Source organism: Paroedura picta, chromosome 1, assembly GCF_049243985.1.
Source record: "Paroedura picta isolate Pp20150507F chromosome 1, Ppicta_v3.0, whole genome shotgun sequence".
In the NCBI taxonomy this organism is placed as follows: Eukaryota; Metazoa; Chordata; class Lepidosauria; order Squamata; family Gekkonidae; genus Paroedura; species Paroedura picta.
This window is the reverse complement of record NC_135369.1, coordinates 50,626,376-50,640,274: the sequence shown is the minus strand read 5'-3', so window position 1 is coordinate 50,640,274 and position 13,899 is coordinate 50,626,376. Positions and strand designations below refer to the sequence as shown.

General features: G+C 42.4%; 1 protein-coding gene across 4 annotated transcripts in view; it reads left to right on the top strand.

The window, feature by feature from the left end:
- The window catches only part of MTA3 (metastasis associated 1 family member 3), a 201,811-nt gene that overhangs the window by 51,779 nt on the left and 136,133 nt on the right, over positions 1-13,899 (top strand). For all 4 annotated transcript variants that reach the window (XM_077337772.1, XM_077337780.1, XM_077337798.1 and 1 more), the window contains exons 5-6: positions 5,597-5,660; positions 12,892-13,009. In XM_077337772.1, the coding sequence (XP_077193887.1) occupies positions 5,597-5,660; positions 12,892-13,009 (182 nt within the window). The remainder of the gene's footprint in view (positions 1-5,596; positions 5,661-12,891; positions 13,010-13,899) is intronic.

Below are 13,899 nucleotides of genomic sequence, written 5' to 3'. Positions count from 1 at the left end.
GCCCGGCGCCGGGCCGCGGCCCGCAGGTTGGGGACCACTGGCCTGGAGGATCATTGTCCATGGAGTCGCGATGCATCAGACACAACTTCACAACTAACAACAACAACAACAACAACAACAACATGGAAGATAGGTCAATCAGGGCTGCTAAGCTGAAGAAATTCTATATATACAAAGGCAGTACTTGGAGGCAGCACCAGGCGAAGATTTTGGTCCCCTACCTTGTTTATTGGTTCTCACAATAAGATTGCAACACGAAAAAAGGAAGGTTCACAATAGAATACCAACAGAAAAACAAGGAACCTATCCAAGGCAATATTCTTGTACTAACAGTGTATATTCAATTTGAATACAATTTTTAATATACATAAAGAATCAACCATAACGATTTCTAGATAATTTCAGTTTTCAGTAAGTTTTCTTCAGTGGTTGATCCTCCAATATAAGATTGTTGTAACAGTAGAGAAAGTTAGTCAGTGTGGAAAAATCCTACAGTATTTCCTTATATTAGTATTTTGATAATATCAACAGGCCATTGGCTCAAAGGTATAGGGGAATGTTAGTCAAAGTCCATTCCCCTAGAGTTCTAGAGTAGCGGTCCCCAACCTTCTTGTAGTCGGGGACCGCCTCCGAGGGTGGGAGAGACGTAGGGTGGGAGAGTAAACGTGCACGCGCAGTTGCAGTGCATGCGCGTTTTCACCACTAGGTGGCGGGAACACGCATGCACAGAGCTGCTGCGCGTACACGTTTTTGCCAGCAGGGGGCGCAAACACGCCTGCGCAGCAGCTCCACATGTGCGCATTTGCGTCGCTGGTGTGCCGGCGGCCACGCCTGCCTCTTTCCCCCCCTCTCGCTGCGGGGGGGGGGCGAGGCAGGTGCGGCCGCTGGCGGCCCGGTACTATGGCCTTGACGGCCCGATACCGGTCCGTGGACCGGGGGTTGAGGACCCCCGCTCTAGAGCACCGGTCTGTGTCAAAGATGAGGGAATCGATCCAAACTAAAAGGTCAGTAAAAACCACAGTGCTTCCACAAAATTACTCCCAAGTTTGATGCCTTTATATATCATGCTAATCACCTGCCAGATACCGCAGCCCTGTTCCTACTGCCAATTGAGCACTACACCTTCTATCTTGCAGTCCCCAGCTTATCTTCCTTCTGGGCTGTTCCGGAGACTCTGGTGATGGGAGATAAACTGGCTGACAGATAACTCTTTGTTGCTTACTCAGGGCTGAGGGGCCATTATATTGCTACTTGGCTGTGGATTTATGTCTGGCTCTTTAGAGACTGTCTCTTCCTGCAGTATCTTTGTCACTAGCTGTGGCTCTGGGTCAGGTCTGCTTACTGCCTCTTCCTCAGAGGAGTCCTCTGCATCACCTTGCTCTGCTGGAGCTAGCTGACCCATGACACTTTCCTTCTGTGTGCTGCCCATTCCCATCTAGCCCCAATCCAAGAAACCTTTGGAAGCTGTGTTTGTGTGTTAAACTGTGTTCAGAAACAGAAATCAGGGACGCCCTACATGTCACATAGAACTGTTATGTTCATCTCCAGACCTAGGAGGAGGTGTTGCATTATTTATTTCTATTAGTATGAATTTGCCTTGGTATGACAAGAAATTGGTTTCATAATGCATGGTTCAGAAGTAAAATGAGATTTCTTGCTACATGTACCATGCAGACAGGCTACTTATGAGGGACATAGTTTTTGTGGCTGAACAAACTTTTCTCTCCCAGACCATTTTCTGGACAACATTGTTGAATATACAGTTTGGCTGTATATGTTGAATATACAGTTTGTCTGGATTCATCATTTACAGTGCCATCCTAAGAAATGCTATTTCCCATTTGAGTCCATAGACGTCAGTGTGTTTAGAAGGCTGCTTAGAATGGTATCGTTAAAGTCTGTATACTAGACTTTAACAATAGGTTTATGAATATAGCAAGGTACATCTGTAATTGCTTTGAGCATCAGAATATTGAGCATGAGATACAGTCTAGCCATTGCTTCAGTTTTCATGGGGAAATTAGACATATAGTTCTTTCCCATAGAAATAAACGAACCAGGCCTTAACAGTACCCACCATGTACTGTATTTTAAATGAATGCTCTTTTGTTTTACCAGCATTTCCATTGCCCATTCATGATGGCAAATAATTTGTTGGTGTAATGAATATTTGCTTTCCAGGCATCCTGGTTAAATACAGTTTTGGAACACAATGTAGGAAACTGACTGAAATAAATATCCTATATGCTGTGTGATAATAGGAAGTTTCTTAATATTGCTTTTCTGATAACAGGGTTTCATTTTTTTTAGGTTTATTGAGATATGTAACAAATATTTAATAATCGTATTGTAAAATGATATGTCCTTCAAAATTATGCATTTGCTGAAATAATTTCTGATGAACAGGTAATAATAATTAGTAAATAAAAACAATGTGCAGGATAGAATAATTAATACAGTTTCAAAGTGCTACCTGTGTTAATTCTAGGGTCTGATTACAGCTTTAATATTTAAACTTCTACCAACCAGGTCTCCATATAGCAAATGTTATATTTTTCCATGACTCAATATAATTGATTTTAAGCACACAAGGGACTGTTATGATCATTTAGTCTGAACTGCAGTGTGCTTTGGGACATACAACATCTGTTCCTAAGCCAACAGTAATTAACTAAAACTCAGATTTCAGATAGACCCCCCCCCCCCCAGTAACCTCTAGTAATCTCTTTTGGGTATTGTTTGCCCTTGTTCATTTATTTGTGTTTATGTATGTCATAACCAAGAAAACACAATAATAGTCTTATTTGGAAGATTTTCTTAGTATTGCTGTTCTGCAGCTGGCTTCATGCTTTTTAAAAACTCCCCCGAAGTCTTTATATATCTAGCCTGCTTTTTCCCTTGCAAAAACAATTCCTTCTGAAAAATGGCCCCCTATACCTCTGATAATGCTCATGAATACCTAGTAATGGGAGGTGTATGAAGGGAGAAAATTTGGAAGCACTATGTATCACCCACAAGATTTTTGACTAGTCGCTGCCACACTAGGACATCTTTGTATTTTTTACAGTGGAGGCTTAAACAGTTATACTCTTCCAAATCCCTTGAGTTCCATACCCATTCTGATGGGGCAGCAGATTACTCTATTTTTATTTGGAAGTCAGTCTCATTCACTTCCTTTTGTTCAGTTACCCAGGGTAAGTCCTGACTGCCCATCTCAGTGTGGTCAAATCAATGAATAGTTAAATCTGGAGACTGAAGCCAAGATACATCTTTTTCCAAATCTGAGGAAAGCCCCAGATTCGCAGAAAATTATGAAATCTTTTTTAAACAAAGAGTAGGGGGTTAACCTACCCAAATAATAGACACAGAAGCAAGTGCTTTCTGTGGCTATTACTAGGCAACTACAAGACAGAAAGGGTTTCCTCAATCTTGTTTTAAACTTTGATGAGAGGACTCAGGGCTATTGTGAAGACAAAATGGAGGATTAAAAAAATGATGTAAGCTGCTATAGGCTCCTTTTATGGAAAAGGTAGTATATAATGAAGTAAATAAATAGAGCTCATGATGTGGAGCAGATTAAAGGTAGCTTGGTTCGTACGTGGGAGGAACAGAAGGAAACAATGAAAAATGAGGATCTGGAGGAGTTGCCAGGAGAAAGAAAAGAAGAAATAGTGTAGTGAAAAGGACACAGAGAAAAATAGGGTGCCCTCTCAAATCTTTGCATGCCCTCTTACACAGCTGAGTCTGGTCCAGCAGCTCATATTGTGCAACTGGACCATTGTTTTCTCAGCTGGATAGTGCCAGGTGGAGGGAAGAAGAGAAAAGTGAACATGGGGACAGATAAATATAGGTTTGCTGGTAGATGGGAAGGAGAGAGAGAAGCATGAAAAGCTGCAAGTATAGGACAAATTCTCTTCTGGCACTGAGAGGCTGAATGTGCCACTTTCTGTCTTGAAGAACCAATAGTCTTAAAGACAAAAGAGAAACAGACAGATTATGCTCAGCCTCAAATGGTTAAAGCCAGTCCAGTATCTCTGTTAAGGTTTTCTATCTTGTATCTTTATAAAGGGAAGCCCTTTAAAGCTTGGAGGCGAGATATGATTGAAAGGTCATCTTGTCTTGGCAATAATAATTGGGAAATTACAAGGCTGTAGTAATGAGCAGCGCTGTTGTATGTAGCATTAGCTTGTCAGTTCTGTGTGGTAAGGCAGAGAAATTAGCAAGACTTATCATGACCCAGAATCATCACAGTATTTCTAAAATCAATCATCTGTCACCCAGAGAAAGGAAGCCACAATTTTTAACTTGTGATTAAATGTTTTTGTGTGAAATTTAATTAATCTACTACAGACATCAAAATAATGTCAATACCGTTTTCCCCCTGTTATTTTCTGTGGTGCCAAAGATAAAGAAAACAAAGTTCTTTTTAATAATCTCATAATGAATAACACTACTTGTGAAGGAAAAGCAGAAAACAGAACACCCAGTAACAGATTCCCAGATCTGTTTCCAAAGAACACTTATCTTTCGTCCTGTTGTTCCATCCCTTAGTTCCACAATCCAGGACCATCATATCTACTATCAACTGTAGGCACAGTGCCTATGGCCCATGATGCCTTTAAGAGCCCATTAAAATGTTTTAATTTTTTTTAAATCAGAGTTTGGGGGGGGGATGAATGTTTAGGGTTGAAGAAAATGTTTTCCCCCCTCACATAAAAAAATGTTCATGGGTCATGAAAATCTGTTAAATTTTGCTTAAAACAAACAAATCTTGAAGTATCTGTTTATGTCCATTTTATGGTGTCTTTACGGTGTCTTGGATGTTGCAGTTGTTCATGTCCAAAAAATTGCAGGCTTTCTGGTGCATGTCCCATTTCTACAAAGTGGCCAACTTTTCAGAACTGTTTCTGGCACTTTTCAAACCAGTACTGTTTCGGGCACAGAGAGCTAGGTAGCTAGCATCCCAGCTGTTGTTTCATTAGTTAACTTGCTATTGAAATGAAACTTTAAAGAAGTGTAAAACATGCTGAAGGGAGGTTTTCACAGACTAAAGATAAAGTATAAAATATTCCTAGAGCCATTTTGGTGTAGTGGTTAGGAGTGCGGACTTCTAATCTGGCATGCCAGGTTCAATTCTGCGCTCCCCCACATGCAACCAGCTGGGTGACTTTGGGCTCGCCACGGCACTGATAAAACTGTTCTGACCAGGCAGTGATATCAGGGCTCACTCAGCCTCACCCACCCCACAGGGTGTCTGTTGTGGGGAGAGGAATGGAAGGTGACTGTAAGCCGCTTTGAGACTCCTTCGGGTAGGGAAAAGCGGCATATAAGAACCAACTCTTCTTCTTCTTCCTCTAAACTTCCTCATCTGTTTTTTTACTGAAGTATTAACCTTTAGTATATATAATCCTTCCCTCCTCTCAGTTTTTGTTATTATGAGTTATCTGACATTTGTTGTATCCATTGTCACTTTTTGTATACAAATAACTGGTTTAATTGAGCATCCAAGTACCAAGTTCTCAGTTGACTTACATTTCTTGCAAGAAAAAAAATGTTAGCTACGAACAACTTATCATTGTTTTTTATGATTGCGTAGGGGAAAATGCAACGTTGCACTTCTGAATGAAACGGAATCTGTATTGTCGTATCTCGCTAAAGAGGTAAGATTATATTTTAAATCCATTCATTGCAATGTCAGTAGTTTTTAGATTCAAGTGGGTAGCCATGTTGGTTTGAAGTAATAGAACAAAGTTTGAGTCCAGTAGCACCTTTAAGACCAACAAAGATTTATTCTGAGTATAGTCTTCCATGTGAATATATGAAAACGTATACCCAGAATTAAACGTTGTTGCTCTTAAAGGTGCCACTGGACACAAATTTGTTTCAGTAATTTTCAGAATTCTAGATTAACAGTAGATTTTTAGTAAATTAAACAATGCTTTTCCTGAGGTAGAAAATGCTTTGAACACTTACAATGGTTGTGTGTATGATAATTCAGAATTATTGATGCTTGTTTCATGAATCCATTCATTTGCTTTTCAGCCAATATCTCGCAAATTGGAATAGAAAGTTTCTTTATGGCTACCAGATTCAGACTGATGCTTCTGCCTCATCTGCCACAGAGATACATTTTGATAGATCTCTTGATTAGAGCAGTTTTTAATTCCTACTGGGAGGAATTCAATCATGAGGAATAAGTGCAGGAATTTCACCCTTTGCCCTTTTAGCCTCTACTGGCTAAAAACACTAGGAGAATAAAATCTGCCTAGTCTCTACCATTGCATGCAGTCACTAAAATTGGCATGCTTCCATAGGCTGGTAAATGATTTGCTAAACGTATTGCAAACATTGCAGTTGATAGCAAAAAATTAGTTGGACTGTAAGTGGTGTGTGAATGCGTTAGCTGATATAAATAATATTAGCTTTCCCTTAATTGAAGACCCCTCACTGGCAGACTTGGAGCAGCAGCTGGACAGATACTTATCACGGATGCTTTAGGTTGATCCTGTTTTGAGCAGAGGGTTGGACTAGGTGGCCTTTATGGCCCCTTCCAACTTTATGATTATCTTTTCCCTCTTAATAAAACAGTAAGGGGTATTGGGGTGGGCTCAATCCGTGATGAGGAAGGGCAACAATTGGTCCCATGGCCCTGGACTGACAAGCGGAGGGGCCCCTCACCAGAGACCAAAATTCCATCCAGCCAGGAGCAATCTGGAGAAATGGCTGCCAGTCTGCTCCTGACCACCAAAGGGAGAGGAGGTCAGTAGGGCTGCCAAGGGGGATGAGAACATAGGCTTGGACAGGCTATGCCAACCCTTTTCGCCCCAAGGCTGTCCTAACTGTCATGTCCAACTGTAAATTGCCTCAGAACCCTGACAGAGGTGGCCAGAGGCTGCAGAGTGCTCCCCCTCCCCCCCCCTTCAGGCCTGCTGCGAAGGAGCCTCTGACAGGCCCCGACTGAGGGGAGGGAGGCCTTTCCAAGAGCAATGCAGCGCATTCCTTGTGAGGGTGGGGAACTTTCCCCTTCTGCCAAACAGTTGGCAGACAGGGAGGCCACAGAAAAGCCCCTTCTCACTTAAAATACTGCTTTAGCCGGGGGTTAGACACTTCTTTGCAACTCTCTGCAGGTTTGAGGTCACTGCACAGTGTTATTCTGCAGATGAAACTGGGTTTTTTGTCTCCTGTTTCATCTGCACAACAACCCTGTGCAGTAGCCCTCAAGTCTTTCAATTCAACAACAACCTGTGTGGGAGGCCTTAAATGTTTCTTCTCTACCACAACCCTCTCCAAAGTAGCCCTTTCTGCCTGGGGAGCTGATCTTTATACTCTGCAGGTGAGCTGTAATTCCAGGAGCTCTCCAAGCCCCACCTGGAGGTTAGCTGCCCCAGGGTTAGAAATATTCCTGGAGGTTTGGAGGTGGGACTTCAAAATCGTACAATGCCTTAGGAGGAAGGAAGGGAAGGCGACTGTAAGCCGCTTTGAGCCTCCTTCGGGTAGGGAAAAGCGGCATATAAGAACCAACTCTTCTTCTTCTTCTTCTTCTTAGAGTCCAGCCTTCAAAGGAGCCATTTTTGCCTGCAGTTGGGAGGGAGTGGTGCAGGTGTGTCCCTCCTGGGCTATGGGCTGTGGCCAGCCCTTACCAGCAACTGTTTGTATTCTGGGGCGCAGACAGGCAGACCAGCATCAGTCCTGTGATTCTGGAAAGTGCAGGAAGATCTAAATAAATACTTACAGCCTGAAACTGTAAATAGTGAGAGGGAGAGGGAGAGGAAGGGAAGATGATTGGAAAATGCTTTGAGACACCTGAGGCCTGTTGGGTCACTGCGGCCCATTCCCAATTCTCTCAGACCTCTCACAACCCTACATACCTCACAGGTTGACTATTGTGGAGAGACGAATGGAAAAGGTGTTTGTGAACCACTTTGAGACTCCTTTGGGTAGTAAGCAAGGAGCAACCATGAAAGAAGCGTGTGGGCACATAACATTTTATCAGCAGTGAAAAAATGGAAAAGAAGGAACAGGGTGGACACCTGTGTACTGTGACTACCCCATGTGTATTAGGGCAGAGGGGCATTTCGGTGTCTGTGGCCTAATTCACACAAGAAGGGAAATGACGCAGAACTGGGGGGAATTGGTTGCCTTGTAATCTTCCCCTAAGAAGAGTCTCCAGTCTGATTTTCCCTTCACATATCTGAAGATATGGCTCTGGAAAGCTCATCTGTAACCACTATGCCACAATTTCCAACAGTCTTTTCCCACACTCTACGAACATTCCAAACCACAGGTTCTTGACACCCATATCTCCACACCCATGCCCTCATTTGCCACCACGCCACCACAACCTCCCATACAACTCCTCCCCTTCCTCTTCCCACTGCCAAGTTTTAGCGCCTGTTGTATTCTTGGATACAACAGGCTTTGCCCCTAGTATGGTTATAATCCTAACCACAAAATCCTTTGTGCAAATATTGTTTTATTTATTTATTTAGATTTCCCTGAAAATACATAGCAAATTATCATAGCAAAATGATGCACCAAATGCCATTTTCTCACCCTTCTCGAGCAGAGCTAGAAGGAGGCAAGGCTTAAGCAATGGTTCTCAATTTTTTAAAAGTGAGTCTCACTTAACTTACTGGAATTTTCAGTATCTATTTGTGAAGTAACTACATTCTACTTTCTCTTTGCTTTCAAAGAGAGTAATGCCACAGCATGAGTTTATAATTTATTTTCCATTATCATGATTTATATATAGCATTCTTGAGCAACAGACTATATATGGGCTGTTTCACATATTATTGAAATGCATATCCAAATTTACCTTTGAGACTCCCAAAGAATCCTTGCATACCTAACCCTCTCTCTTTCTTTGCCTCACAAAGTCACCTGCAAGAGAACTATAGGCCACTTTGGAGTCCCAGCTGACAATTAGTGAAGCTTTGCCCTAATGTTCAGTAGCTTTTGCCTTTCTGGCCATACACTGTAGAGAAGTAAGTATTCATTGTAATGAACAAAGTTTAAGTCCAGCGGTATCTTTAAGTCCAACAAAGTGTGAATACACATAGAATCATAGAATCATAGAGTTGGAAGGGGCCATACAGGCCATCTAGTCCAACCCCCTGCTCAACACAGGATTAGCCCTAAGCATCCTAAAGCATCCAAGAAAAGTGTGTATCCAACCTTTGCTTGAAGACTTCCAGTGAGGGGGCGCTCACCACCTCCTTAGGCAGCCTCCTTAGGCAGCCTATTCCACTGCTGAACTACTCTGACTGTGAAAAACTTTTTCCTGATATCTAGCCTATATCGTTGTACTTGAAGTTTAAACCCATTACTGCGTGTCCTCTCCTCTGCAGCCAGCAGAAACAGCATCCTGCCCTCCTCCAAGTGACAACCTTTCAAATACTTAAAGAGTATGAAGCTTATGCTGTGATTAAAACTTTTTGGGCTTAAAGTACCAAACTTTGTTATGCTTTTTCAGAACAACACAGCTACACCCTTGAATCTATATTAATTTTTACAGGTTGTCTATACATTCTTTTTGTGTATCCAGCCAGTTGTTCTTGTTCAAGTCAGGATCCTGTGCTGCAAGTTATATATGCAAAAAGGAGGGAGCAAAGAAGACTTCTTGAAACCCTCTACTAGTTTGTTCCCTTGTATATAGCTGTCTAAGCCCTATATTTCAGCACACCCTGGATATAATCATATTCTATATTTTATTTAGTACCCTTCTGTTTATTTAGAATAAGTACAATTGTAAAAGTCCTTCTGACAAATGTAATATGAATTTTGTCAAATCTTGCTGCATTTAAACGGCTTTTCAGTTTAGCGTTAAGTATACTTTTATGTTTTGTGTCAATATATTCAAGCTATATTCTTTTTTTCTTTTTATCTTGCTTGCACATAAGAGAATTATGGATTCTCTGCACAAAATTTGTTTGCATTGAGCATCTGTATGTGATTCTGATTCCTCTGGATAAACTGGTTCACAAGAATAAATAAATCAACAAAAGACCAGCACCAAATAAACTTCCCAGTCCAGTAGACCATAAAATTATATGTAAAGCAACATGGAAGTGAACAAGATCAATATAAAACAAGACAAAGTTCAGGCCATGAAATCCATAAATAGCACTTATATGCCGGGCCAATAGATACCGGGGAGAGGGTTTTCCATTGACGGGACACCTCCACAGACAGGACACTACCTGTGGAGACAGGTTCAGAGAGAAAGGCTTGAGATAATTTGAACTGGTAAATGGACAGTGTGAGACAAGGTCAGGCATATAGTACTGTGTTTCCCCGAAAATAAGACACTGTCTTATATTTATTCTTCCTCAAGACACATTATGGCTTATTTTCAGGGGGTGTCTTACTGGTATTTAGAAAAGTCAATGCCATCAACAAAGGTGTTTCTGTGGGATGAGAGAGACCCACAGACTGTTGCTGGTCAGTGCTGGGGAGCAGAAGCTTTACTGGTGTTAGTGGGGGGGTGAGAGAGAATGGGGCGGCCAGTGCCATGGCATGGAGGGGGGGTGCTGCAGGCACCCGCACACAGGTGGAGAGCTCTGCGCCTGCATGTGGATGCCGGCTGGTGTGCTGGTACTAGCTCTGCCCCTCCCCTCTGTGCTGTGGCTCTGGCCGCCTCGTGCATCCCTCTGCGCTGAAGCAGCCGCAACTCTACCGCAGGCTGTTGCTGGTTGGTGCAGGGGGAGAGAGAACCACAGTGTTGAGTAAAATGGCAGCTACAGCTTTACTTCTATGGCGTATATTTAGAAATCCTGCTACAGCTACAGCTTATGGGTATGTCTTATTTACGGGGAAACATGGTACGTTGTCAAGCCATTTTGTGACAGACCAGTAAAACTAACCAAACCAGCAATAAAATAAATCCCTATCCATATAAGATTAATACCAATCCTTTAATTGTGTATTGAAACAGGTAACTAGTACAGAGCTTCCAGTACAAGGCTGAAATGATCCCTGTATTCAACCTCTACTACACCCTAACTGCTATCTTTTGTACTCTACTGAGCAGAATGGTAGGATACATGCCACCATATGTGATGGGGGAGACATGAGCCTCATTTATAGGCTGGTATCCAGCATTATCCCCAAACAACTGTCACAATTTCTGCACAAGAGCAAACCCTCTCAATTGTGTTTTTAAATGTTTTGAACAATATCTGATTGTTATTCCACCTTACCCTGCAGTTTTTGAATTCTCCATTTCAACATAGTCCCCCCCCCTCCACCTTTGGATTGTAACACACAGTTTGCAAGTGAGGAATTACAGAATTCAATTTGTTTTCCTCACCACTACCTACAGTCCTCCCTCCTCCATCCAAGTTGTCCCCAAGATATCCACTTATTTACAAAGAGTGTGTATTGTTTTACAATGCAATTTCATTAATCTATAGCAACGTTAAATCATTGTTAGAAAGCAAGCAGTACTGGCAGCACAGCCATGAATATCTTTTGTGATCCAGCTCTTTCCTGCTTCCTCCATGTGAAAGCCTTGAGCACTCTGGTACAAGCCCATCTGCTGAGGCAGCCCTCTGCCTTAGAGTTGGGAATAGCACAGCTCTTGGGTTGGACTATTAGTTTTTTGCAAGTAATGAGAGGTAGGGGGAGGCAGAGGAAGAAAGGCTGCTGTTAGCCACTCACTCAAGTCTTTCCAGGGTGCCCCCCCCTCCAGCTTTGTGTCTTTCTCATCATGGGCTCCAGATTGAAAGGTGGAAAATTGTGTGTGTGTGTGTGTGTGGGGGGGGAATCAGTTCTTAGAGAATTGTCTTTGCCAGTGATGTTACAGCCAGAGGATTACAGTCTTTAAAAAAATGTCTATGGTGTTATGATGTCATTTCATGAATATATAGCAATGTTAAAATGTAGTGAGAAAATGAGCAATGCAGGCAGCAAAACCATGAATACTTTTTGTGCTTTGACTTGGGCACCAGCCCGTTAGCTGAAGCATCCCCTTGTCTCATAGTTGTGAATGGTGCAGCTCTTTGGTTGGAGTGTTCTTGTTTTTGACAAGTAAGGAGGGCGGGGGGAATTGAGAAGGGAAGTTGCATGTCTGGGGGGGCAGAGGAGGGGGAGCCTGTCCTTCTCCCCCTCCCCCCCAAAGCCTGGATCCACAGATGCCTCCGCAGTGGCAGATGCTTAGAATTGAGTCTTGGCCATCCTCCTGCTGGATACCCCCCTCCCCCCCATTATCATACTACATTGTTTTTTACATCATTATTACATAATAACCTTGTTGCACATGCACTGAAAATAAAAAGAAAGACAATAAAGTGTATGTTGGGAAGTGACACAGACCAGTTCTGAAATAATTGCAGAAGTCATTAAGCGGGTCTCATCCTTGATTAAAAGTCCTATTGTGGAATGTGTTCTGCAAAATTGAAGTATCAAATGGGGCTTCAACAGACGTTAAAATAAGGTAAGAATGTGCTTAGAGCCTCTTGTGGCGCCGAGTGGTAAGCAGCAGAAATGTTGTCTGAAGCTGTCTGTCCGTGAGGCTGGGAGTTCGATCCCAGCAGCCGGCTCAAGGTTGACTCAGTCTTCCATCCTTCCAAGGTCAGTAAAATGAGTACCCAGCTTGCTGGGGGATAAACGGTAACGACTGGGGAAGGCACTGGCAAACCACCCTGTATTGAGTCTGCCATGAAAACGCTAGAGGGCATCACCCCAAGGGTCAGGCATGACCCGGTGCTTGCACAGCAGATACCTTTACCTTTAAGACTGTGCTGTGGAAATGGTCCTAGTGATAATGGGAAAGTTAAACTCTCTCCAGAGCTGACAGTAATTATTTTTCTGTATGTGTGCTAGAAGGTAGAAAAGTCTAATCGATTTTACCTGCACTTTGGAAGAACATATGCTTTCTGCTTATTTTAGGATACTTTCTTCTATTCACTGGTATATGATCCTTCACTGAAAACGCTCCTAGCTGACAAAGGAGAAATTCGAGTAGGACCCAGGTATCAAGCAGATGTACCAGATATGCTTACAGAAGGTAAATGTTTTATAGATATGAGATGATTTACTTGCTTGAGTGGTCTATTCCTCTATTCTCTGCCAATAAGTTTTACACCTATGTATGAACTGGGGTTATCACGTGAATGCTCTAACACAGGGGTAGTCAAACTGCGGCCCTCCAGATGTCCACGGACTACAATTCCCACAAGCCTCTGCCAGCGAATGCTGGCAGGGGCTTGTGGGAATTGTAGTCTGTGGACATCTGGAGGGCCGCAGTTTGACTACCCCTGCTCTAACATGTATAATGCCAAACAGATGTATCACAAAGCTTGTTTGCTTGATTTTTGGTATTTATCAGTAGAGATAAGTTTCATCATTACGTTAATTTAATGCACCATTATGTGAATTTAATTAATCATTACATTTTAATTTAGAAGGGTGTAACAAGGACTGTAGATAGAACTAGGTGGGTATCTGTGTTGGTCTGAATCAGTACAATAAAAATTGAAACCAGTAGCACCTTTAAGATCAACAACATTTTAAATCACTGTATCTGCAGAAGTATGTGTGTATAAAAAGGTTTATTTGAATAGCACTTTGTTGGTCTTAAGGTGCCGTTGGACACAGATTTTGTTTTGTAGATAGAATTGACAGATTGGAACATACAGTGAGATAGTGAGGTCTAGTTGTGTAATGGGCACTCAGACACTCATTTCACCAGTGGTGAGTCCAGGATTCTACCCCTGTGGAATGAGCGTGTTGAGTTTAGAGACAGATCTGTCAATCTACTATGTATTTGGGAGGGAGGTTCTAGCCCTCTCTGCTGCTATAGTTTTCTAAGTTTGTTGCATTCAAGAAACTGAGGGTGAGTAAATTACCAGGATGGAGTAAGAAAGACGTGGAACCAGTCATGGTTCCGGCTACCAT